This window comes from Chlorocebus sabaeus, chromosome 5 (genome assembly GCF_047675955.1).
Source record: "Chlorocebus sabaeus isolate Y175 chromosome 5, mChlSab1.0.hap1, whole genome shotgun sequence".
NCBI classification, from domain to species: Eukaryota; Metazoa; Chordata; class Mammalia; order Primates; family Cercopithecidae; genus Chlorocebus; species Chlorocebus sabaeus.
The window spans coordinates 49,369,556-49,380,386 of record NC_132908.1 but is presented as its reverse complement, the minus strand read 5'-3'; the positions used below and the strand labels follow the sequence as shown (position 1 = coordinate 49,380,386).

Below are 10,831 nucleotides of genomic sequence, written 5' to 3'. Positions count from 1 at the left end.
GCTGGTAACCCAGTAAGATATTAGAGGTTATTTGTTACTGAAGCTTAATCTGCCCAACAAATGGCTGATGCCACCCAAAATTCCCACCACGCATGGAATATTTTCTCTTTAATAACTGTGTTCAAAACCTCCCTCCACTAGAATATTTTTTCATCCCTCTTGCCTCCCCAAAATGCTATCTACTTTCAAATGCCTTCTCCGTGAAGTTTCCTCTGATTATCCTAATCATAAATGATCCCCCCTTTTCTAAGCAGCACACTAACATATTACCTGTAACAATTTCTGTAAATAAATGTTGTTGACTACTCTAGCCTGAGAATGCTTTTTCTATGGCACTGATTACAATATTTCATTATATGACTACTTTCCTCGTGTCTTGTCATGTTTAGTATAAACAGGGATCATGCTTTTTCCCACTTGTGGAAACGTAGTACCATATAGTTAGAAAGGCACAGTCAACACTTGTTGAAAAATAAATGACACAGGTTTCAGCTGTGGATAAGATGCGGTAATCACACTCTACTCTTTCTCGCTGGCGCTGAACACAGCTCTCTAACTTGGTGCTTAAGCACACAGGGAATTCAGTTAGTGATGGTTCCAGAATAAGAGGGCACAGTCTTTCAGTTAAATGATAGTTGAAATGTGGTTTTAGACTGCAGAAGAAGTTTTAGACTGGTGAGATCCAAAAACTTCCTTAAACTCCTTTCTCTGGGCCTGAGAATTGGCCAGTTACACAAGCGTTAACCAGGACATTGGCTCTACAGTGGCTATAATTGTGTTGTTGTTGTTGTAGGTATGTGAGACACCAACCAGAGTTTGTAATTCTAACGATCTCTCCAGATTTATGGCTGCAGCATCCCCAAGAAGGGGTAGGGAGGGGCATATAATGAGCTACCCTCAGGGGATCAGAAAGAAAAGGGAAAGTGAGGAGGTATGATCTAGAATGCTGAGGGTGGTGTTTGCATGACAATCTGCATGCCTTATGAAACTGACTTTATTTCACAGTGAAGAAGATACTTTAAGGAATAGTAGAGATCTTTCTTAAATAAATAGTTACTTCCTCCTAGGGAAAAATTAAACAATTAAAGATGTAGTAGCACTGGGCAGATTGGCCAATAAACAAGCAACTTGGATGGAAAAAAATCAAACAGAGATTTTACTGTAAGATTTAGACTAATCCAGGACGCTCATGGATTTGTTGTGGGTGAATGAAGGAGGAGACCAACTGGGGAAAGAGGCAAGAGGCAGTAGGGGAGGCCAACTTTAGAATCACCCACACAAGTTACTAGAGTGTCATTTTCAGTAGCCATCCTACCTCAAGATGTTCCACCCAAGCACCGGTTCTGAAGAGTCTTCAAAACTCCATTGCCACCTTCATTTCCTGCCTGCTCTGGGCTTCTAGGATGTGTGGGTTGGGATAAGAGGTGGAAGGGAAAACAGCAATACTATTTCATCGCACAACTCTAGGGGGCATCATCCACACTGCATTTATGTAACAGAACGTTGTAATTCTCCCTTTCCTCCCTGTGGCCTCAACAGGGAGGAAACACAATGTTTTCCCTGAACCACTTTCAAAGCCACCTTTCTATTTGATTTCTATTATATATTTAACCATTCCTCAATTCCCAAAGCACTAGTTCAAAATTTTTAAATCTTTTCCTTTCCTTCAACATGTTGTTGATACAGGATAGAGGGAGTGGATGAAGCTAAATGATTTTTACCTGCTCTCCTTAAAAAGAAAATCTCTCGTGCTAACTAACCTCAGTTTTTAAAACACGCATTTAAAAAAGTGCAAATCCTCTAATCTAACTCATAAAACATTTAATATTTTGGATATATGGCTTTAATGACCATTCAAAAGTCACGGTGACTGGACAATGGGAGCTGCCAGACTATTGTCCATTGACCACAAAGCCATGAGGTGGCTCTTTTTCCAGGGTCAGGAGGTCAAGCTTCACAGCATTAATTTTGCTGAGTTTCTTTGTTATAAATAACAAACAAGGTCATTTATTTTCATTTTCTTGTTTCTAATTGCATGCATCTTCTCCCGAGGATGAACTCCATAAACAGGTGGCTGGAATGCTGGGGAGAAAACTTGAAACTGTTCCAGAAAAAGAGGGCATGTCCCACTCTAGCGAAACAGTTTGATGAGTTAGAGATTTAGTCACTGCAGGATACGCACCTGCACTATTACTCGAAAAGCAAACACTCATCTGTTTGGCACACACAGATCTATGTAAATTAGGAGAGATTATTTTGCTGCCAGTTCTTGGCTGTTCTGTGATCAGATGCAATTGTTTCCATTTCTTAAGAAACAGAATCTTTATTAGACTCCGTTGATTTCTTGGTTATTTTTACAATTTTATTGTTCTATGGTTATTAAAAAATAACATGTCATATAAATTAAGCCTAGAAACATGGACGCTTATCAAAGAAAGGATTGTCATCCAAAGCTCCAACTATGAGAGATATTTATGTGCAATGGTATACAGATCTCTTATGGAAGGGTTTCATTAATATCTGCCTAATGATTTTCTCTCCTTAATGCCTCTATAGCTGTCCCCTAGCGAAGAATAAAACTGTGGACTGATCCCCACCCATTTGCGAAGAAAGTACTGGGTCTTCAGCTTTCATTGTCCAGTCGGTGGTCTTTGTGGACACCAGGGGCCCCTCCTGCTGAAGACTATCTGGACTTCCTGATTTTCACTCCCGTATAAACCCCCTCCCCCATTAGTACCTTTGTCTCCTTGGCGGAAAAAAAAATGTTTTTCACTTAAGTAAAAGAAAAACTACCCAGTATTTGTTTCTGGAGTGAAATTATAAACTTCATTGTACATTCTTCCTGGTTTTGATGCTTATCTTGAAGAGTTCAGTGAAAATAAATTGTTTTTATGAAAGCAGAGAAACCATTTGATAAACATGCTGTCTCTGAAAATTGTTCCTGCAAAAGAGGTCATTCTTTCACTTTAAAATAAATAGAATATATTTCAGAAAACAGGCAGGACGACAGTTTAGGATTTCTGTGAATATAATTTTTTTAAAGGCAGAGTACAAATACAGTGAAAATTGCACACCTCCTGATTGTGTTGAGTATTTTGGTTTCTAAGATAGCTTTACTGAAGACCTACTTAGGTCACAAGCAAATACTTGCTGCATTTCATATTTGTGGTAATGAATTCTTGGCTTAATAGTATTTTGCTACCAAGGTGTTGGAGGTTACTGTTCCATAATTACTATATATCTGTCAGAACCTTTGGGTGTATCTATTCTTAGTAAAAGTAATAGTCAACTGACAAAATGATTAGTTTTCTAGAGCTCTTCTTGTGCCTGGTAATACAGAGACCAATAGGACTAAAATTGTTTGTAGTAATATGAGAAACAACCTCATGTACACAACTGAATATATATTTGTTATCGTGAAGGAAAAGTTTGCTTATTTTTCTCCCATTTCCCCAGATTTCTGTATTTTTTGGATTTCTGTATTTTTTGACCAAAGTAAAAATATCAAAATAGTTCACATCTTCAGACCAGAAGAGTTTAGATTCACTGAAAACTGAAGCTAAACAATGGCTATGCTTCGGGATTTTTTTCACACTGTAATTCTTGTGTGGATCCCTCTATGGTGATTCGTTTTATGTCCTGCACTAGTGATGTGTCATCAGGTCCCCCAGGTAAGAATTCTTCCTCTATACCATGTGTAGGTTCACTATGGTGAGAGTCTTGGTAGGTTCTGACTTGCTTTTATCTGCATGTGGTTTAGACTATGCATGTGAAGTGTTGATTCGCAGATAGGAAAATCTCCTAAATTTCATGAGGATACACATATTAAGAATCCAGGCTGGATAGGAATGCTACGATTTATGACACAACACCAAGTTCAGATATAAAACTGAATATAAGATATTTTAGCAATATAATACATTAGCTGTTACTATGAGAATAGATGAGAAGAAATGTGAGTAGCCCTGGCCTTGTTAATTTCCACTTGGAGCTACCAATAATTTGGTTACATTACATATTGCAAGGATCATAATATTTGGATAGGATTTTCATCACCCAAACTCAAGAGAATTAAACTGTATATACTGTTTAATAGTATTTGCGTCTCATCTTGGGCAAGCAGAACACGGAGGGGTTAAATTACTTTCATAGATTTGTAAAAGTGGGGGTTCCAGTGAGGTTTTTGGTTATAAAACTCTGGCAGGTTTAATGAAGTCCTCGTGGGGACTTTCTTGCATAATTTGAAACCAGATAAAGTAGAGAAAGGTTTCAGCTTCTGTCAAGATGTAAGGTAGTTTTCCCACAACGTAAAGTTTGTGTATTTTCTCCCCATTTTTAAGGGATTCTTGGATGACATCAACTATTTAATTAGAAACATCAAGCATTATAATAAGATGGACAGTTTTGATCCAAATCATCTCAAAACCCTAAAGGAATTTTCTTATGCCCAGAAGTTGCATTTTGGCTGCAGAATTGATTCTTCTGCTGCCCTTCTAAGTCAATAACTGTTAGCATTGTTCAGCATAAATTCAAAGCATATTTAAGATATGTTCTTGGAGAAGTTTCTTCAAATTCAAGGCTAATCCAGTATAAAGGAAACCTTTGTCTATGGCTTACAGAAACAAGACTGCTGACAGACTGAAAACAGTGACACCCTTAAGATAACAAATACCATGACAGTTACAATTGCATTTAATTTTTTAAAGCATCATTCTAAAGTTTTTAATGGATAGTCTTCAAAACCACTGGAACCCTTAAAATTAGATGATAGTGCGAAAGCAATGGAGAGTATAATCAGATCATTTCTAAAGGAAACCACATAGGATCCTAGTTTTAATATTTACGAAGAGTCTACAACAGCAGGGTGCAAAAGGCCCCCACCCTACCCAAGGTAGATTGTTCTAATTCACATAGAGGCCCTGGATACACTCTTCTCAAATCCTGCCTTAAGGTTCCCTGCAAATAAATTACACTATTAAAACATTCTGATTTTTTTTTCCTTCTTCCTTCCCATGTTCTTTCTAAACTTTCTTTCTTTAATGAATATTTATTTCCTGCAAACAAACTACGTACCAAGCACGGTCTGAGGTTCTTGGGATTCAGCAATGATCTATCAGTGTGCACTGCCTCGTCCCTTGAGCCTTCTTATACAAATACCATGGGGATGTAAAGGCTGGCATCCTTCACACTGTATGTGAGTTTGTTTCTCATGTTGCTTCTCTCAACAGCAGCTAGTGGCTGTGCCATGTCAGTATCTCCAGGTGACTGGGATGGTTCAGGGTATGTATACACGTGTGCATGTGAGTACGTGTGTATTTTGTGTTCCAAGAGCTCAATTCATAGTCCTCTTTGAGGACTTCTATATGTGTCATGTTGGGAATCGAATCCTCTTTCTCATTCACAAGTGCCTAAAATCATGTCTGGCACATGGTAGGTACTTAAATAAATAAATAAATAAATAAATAAATAAATAAATAAAGCTAGCTGCCAAATGCGTGGAGATTGGGCAAAATCGTCAAGTTAGCAGCCTTCCCCAATGCCCTTTTTCTGTTCCAGTGATTTTCTCATTCTAAATGCCTCAACATACACATCTTCAGCTCATCACCCGGATTCTTCCCCTCCCCCCAAATCAAAATCTAAACTCAGATCTTTTGCTTACCTTACATCCTAAATCAAATAATAAAATGCAGACGGATGAGTATTGTTCCCTTCTCAAAAGCATTTGCATCCTAACAGGGAAGGGAAATTTAAGAGAAAGACTTTTCCAAAACAATGGCCAGAAGTTAGGGATTGTCATTGAGCATTCCTAACTCCTGAGAGCCTTAGGGGTAAAGTTCTCGCTTCATTTTCTAGGCTCCACGCCCAAAGCTGAATGCAGTACATCAGCCCACTTGCAATTCCCATTCTTGCAGCTAGCGGGTTTCCACTGCGAAGCGTATTTATATTCCTGATCCTCGAAGTCTGATTACAAGTTCAGGTTTAGTCTCTGTAACTTTGATTATACTTTTCTTCGTCCTTTAATCAAGCTCAGATTGCTCCAGATGCAAAACAGAATGAGCAGAAGGTGAGGACTGTGAGTCTGCAAAGAAAAACTTAGCTTTCCAGACTTTTGGCTCCTTGTAAGAGCTATCTGTAAAAAAAAAAAAAAATTTAAATTCTTTTTTGGTACCCCAGATCATCACATTGCTCCTCTCCTGTGACCAGATCGTGCTCTATAGGCTATTGTTAAATACTAATAGCGAAACTTAAAAGATGTTCTCTTGCGAGACAACAGGTGGCCACTGCAACCTCCAGCTCTGATTGGTGGAAAGGCCACAGGCGCCCAGTGGCCCACAGAAAGGGCCTCCACTTCTGCGTTTCAAGAACTTACTCAATGGGGTGTTGTCCTGATAATATCTCAGCTCACTGTCAATTTGTGCAACCTGCTGGGCCATTAGGGAGCGCCGCTGGGTTGTCAACGTTAAATGGAGACTAGGGAGGGGAAACCAAAGCTTTTTAGGGAGGGTGGGGATAGGAGTCAACCCAGGGACAATGTGAGCAGTTGTTTCTTTTCTGAGTACACACTGCTCTCTCATGCAGTCTCCTGACCCAAGTTTTTGCTAAGAGAAGAGCAAATACAGAAACTTTCACCTAATTGAAGTTTATTTTTTTCTGCTCCGTTCCAGAAAGATAATATTGAGCGAAGGTACACACACAGGTGTCGCAAGCCCGATCCACTTTGGAGAACAGAAGAAATGAAAAGAAAACCCATGTCATGCTTGTCTGAAAAAGCTCAGGCCCTGGGCCAGCAAGGTGTGACCAGGGGACGAAACTGTTAGCGAGTGTCATAGGAAATATTTCAGAATGTCTCCGTTCTGGTTAAAGTGGCTCGCAGATAACAAAACTGGGGAGGGGGCAGATCTCACGGCCTCTCCACAACGTTCCCATCTAGTATAAAGCCTCTTCCCTTCGCCAAGGCTGAAGGCCAAACTCTCAGATTAACTCAAAGCAATAAAGCCGATGAGAAAATAAATAAATAAAAAGATGGAGCTTAAGAAAGATAAAAACATAAAGAGGGGGTGGGTGAGTGCAGAGTGGGGAAGTTAATCAGCTAGGACCTTTTAGGAAAATAGGGACATTTTCTCTCCAAGAGCAGTGAATGATCTGCCTAGATCCAGTTACTCAAATGCCTTTCGAATACAAACAAGAGCAAAGAGAATACGAAGAGAACCGACACGAGGCTTCACTTGGGAAGCTTCAAGTCTGCCTACCTGTGAAAGGTCAGGCCCCAACACCCCTTCTGGGAAATCCTACAGGTGAACTTGGGGTCCCGGTTCCCGGCTACCGGGAGACACTCTTGCAGGTTGGCGTCTGGGTTAGGTGTGTCCACGCAGGGGACATTCGAAAGGCAAGGCGGGGTGGAGGAGAGGGGCCCGGGCACAGGCACCCGTAAGGAAGGAAGCGGGGCGTGGGGAGGAAAGCGACAGGAAGGGAGCAGACGGCCTGGGGATGTTGGGGCCCGGGGAAGCGGTGGTCGCGCAGGAGGAGGGTGGGACACACGGGACGCAGGGCTGGCGTCCGTTTCGGCCGAGGAAAGGAGGAGAGAGAGGAGCGCTCCGAGGCAGCGGGGACAAAGAGGACCGGAGCGGGAAGGGGGGCGAGGTGGGGAGAAGAGGGGCCCCGGAGAGGGGGAGGCCGCGGCGGGGGTGATGGGGCCGGCGGGGCGGGGTGGGCGCGCCCGGAGGCGGTCCGGGCCGAGGAGCGCACCGGCGGGGCGGGCGGCGCGCCAGCTGCCCGCGGTGGGAGGGGCGGAGCGGCGGCGGCGCGGGGAGGGGACCGGCGGTGGAGGCAGGAGGGGGAGAAGGAGGGGAGGGGCCGGGCCCCTTGTCTCCGCGGCTCGTCTCCTCAGTCCGCCCGGGGAGGAGGAGGAGGAGCGGGGCCAGCTGCCGCCGCCGCCGCCGTCCCAGCCTCGCCCAGCGCACCTGAACTCGCCGCGCCGTCCCGGGCCCCCGCGCCGCGCCCAGCGCCCCCGGCGCCCGGCCCGCGCGCAGCGCTGTCTCGGTGCCCCGGCGGGGCGCGTCCCCCGGGCCGCCTCCCGCTCTCCCGCGGCTCGCGTGGCCGCGCCTTTGTGTGCCGCGGCCGCGGCTCCCGGGCTCCTCGGGCTCCGGTCGCGGCGCCCCTCCGACCGCGAGTCCCGCGCGCCACCCCCGGGCGCCCCCGACGGTGGATCTAGCGGCGGCGAGGAGGCGGGTCCCGGCCCCGGCGAACCCCAGTCCCGGCCCCCGGCCCCGGGCCCGGCTCCGGCATGGATGTTAGGTTCTACCCCGCGGCGGCCGGGGACCCTGCCAGCCTGGACTTCGCGCAGTGCCTGGGGTACTACGGCTACAGCAAGGTGACCGGGCCGGGCCGGGGGGCGGGTGGGCGGGGGCCACCTCCCCATCCCGGGCGCGCCCCGCGCTCGGGCTCACCGCCTGCTGTACTTTTCTTTGGCCTCTTTCCTCCCCTGTTTACTCCTTTAGCTTTGAGCCTTCGTCTCTGTCCAGCTCTCCCCGCTTCTGTTTCTGCCCCATCCCACGCCGCTTTTTGTCCCCCAGCCGGCGCTCCCCTCAGCCTCTCCGCTCCCTCCCATCTCCCCGCCAGACTCTCCTTTGCTGCATCAAAGAAGCGAAGAGAGACCGAGGACTGAAAGAGGGGCTCCCGTGTGATTGTTTGTTGCTGTTATTAGTAAACACGATCGCAGCCCCCCTGGAGTGAGTGGGGGGCAACGCAGGGGGTCCCTGATCTCCTGGTCCGCTGATCTTGCCCTCCCCCACTCCCAGTCCTTCTTACCTCCCCCACCTACTCGAGAGCCGGCCTCAGGGCCGCTTACGGACGGAAAGGAACAAACTTTTGAGTATGCCTTGGACAGGGGAGTGGGGTAAGTGGTGGGACCCCGCAGGTGGCCTTTGCTGCCCTTTCGCTAGGGCGCTTTGGACCTCGGAACCGGGGTGCCCGCCCCTCCCCGCTTAGCGTTAAGTGGCTTCTCTCCTCTCATTTTTTTTTTTCTGGGGCGGGGGTGGTAAGTTTTGCATTTCTGGGAGATCGGGATTGGAGACCTCCACACCATACCCTGGGGTCACCTCACCTTCTCCACCTCCCCCTGCGCCAACTTCGAGGACCGAGCGTTCCAGGTGGCTAGGTGGACCTCAGAAGGGCAGCAGGCGCCGCTCGGAGCAGCGAGGCGGGCGAGAGTCGCAGCAGCCCTGGTACCCGGGCAGCGCGGAATTCCCCCCCGCCCTCCCACCACCACCCCTCGGTGTCCTCTGTCCTCCCTGAAGCCCCCAGCGCCGAATTTGCCGAAAACATCACCCTGAGGGCGAAATTCAGAGAAACAGTCGGGCTCTGGATGGCCTGTACCTTTTGAATGTGGTTTTCTTTACCCTTCCTCCTGCTCCTCCCTCCTCCCTCCCTTTTTCTTTCAAATCGTAGTTTGTTTATGATTGCTTGGATAACAGGAGGAAATAAGGAGTCTGCTAAAAGAAAGGTGCTAAACAAAACTAATCAATAAATAACAGGAAGAGGAGGAATTGCATCTAGAGTGAGGAACAGTTTGCTGTGCCCCGTGGCTGATGGAGGCTCGTGTTCCTTTCTATTTGTTTATACTCCGTTCCCAACTCCAGTGCTGAAGTTTGTAAAAAACCATTAGGGTCTCTCTTGCTCACCTTCCAGTGTCATCATCGCCCAGCTCCGCGTCTGGCACAGAGGGGCCTCCCAACAAATATAGATCGAGGGGACTTTATTCCTTGTGCTTTAACCCTTTGGTGGTTGGAGCGTTCCTGCTGTCCGCATTCTAAGGGCTACGCTAAGCATTTAAAGAGAGGCAAGAAAAGGCCGATCGCTGGAGCCAGAGTTAAGGATTAGTTTGTGTCCCCTGATTTTGGATTTACTCAGGTTATTAAATGCTTTAAAAAGTCCCCCATGTATGCTCAGTCAGGGACTTAGGCAGCCTAATTAAGTATGTAGTGTTTCTGAGAATCCACCTAATTGTTCCAGTGGGGTATTATTTATCTCCTTACAACTTAGCATGTGGATGCAAGCCTTGTATAAACTGGGCATGCTCTTATTTTTGGAAGCCATTACCTTGCCTAATGTAACTCCTTCTTTCTCTGATTTAAGATCAGCAACACTCGAATGACACCAAAATAGAAACCTATTGTACAAATGCAGTGACTGCAATGCGTGGCAAATCTCTGTTCACTGGGATCCCAAGGGTACTTCAAGGGACCAGAGGAAATTGGGGGTGTTTTGTGTGTGTCTCTTTTTTATTTTCTGAGAAAGGCTATTTTGAGTCTATTTAAGCTCAGAACATTTATTTCAGGGAGGGTATATAAAGCTTGAAAACAGACATTATTTATTGAGATGTTGTTCAGCTTCAGGAGTGTGGATGCAAGTTGGCTCACTGTCGTATTTTCTTAATGCAGCTATTTGCCTGAAATAACTTGCTTTCTTACTTATTTAGCAATCTGATCGTCATCAGTGCTGTGTGTACCCAAGTTACAAAAGTTAGACATAGCGCTTAATATTGGTAGGAATCAAATTATACTTATTTTAAGGGATGTTTGTATTGACTTCCTTGCAGGTAAAAATATAACTATCTTTAAACTGAGCCACAATACTATATTTTGCTACTTTTATTTTCAGAAGTGAAAAACACAATTTAATTTTCCATAATTTGTCTTTACAGAGAATATAGTAGAAGAGGAAGTATTAACTTTATGGGTATAAAGCCGCAAGTGCTAATTAAAGGTTTATAGCATTTTGTTTCACAGCTAATTTGTGTGTCTGAAGTGGTGCTGTTCAATATAGGTTTATA

General features: G+C 45.4%; 1 protein-coding gene and 1 long non-coding RNA gene across 3 annotated transcripts in view; one reads left to right on the top strand and one right to left on the bottom strand.

The window, feature by feature from the left end:
- Positions 1-4,071: 4,071 nt before the first annotated feature.
- LOC103232809 (uncharacterized) lies at positions 4,072-7,678 on the bottom strand. The gene is made up of 2 exons (XR_497273.3): positions 7,251-7,678; positions 4,072-6,130 (listed from the first exon to the last, which is right to left on the bottom strand). It is a non-coding gene; the product is annotated as an uncharacterized lncRNA (long non-coding RNA).
- Positions 7,679-7,864: 186 nt separating this feature from the next.
- The window catches only part of TOX3 (TOX high mobility group box family member 3), a 107,744-nt gene continuing 104,777 nt past the window's right edge, over positions 7,865-10,831 (top strand). Inside the window, exon 1 of one of the 2 annotated variants that reach the window (XM_007993127.3) lies at positions 7,865-8,371. In XM_007993127.3, the coding sequence (XP_007991318.2) occupies positions 8,285-8,371 (87 nt within the window). In that variant the 5' untranslated portion in view covers positions 7,865-8,284. The remainder of the gene's footprint in view (positions 8,372-10,831) is intronic. The other variant, XM_007993133.3, reaches the window with a different exon arrangement.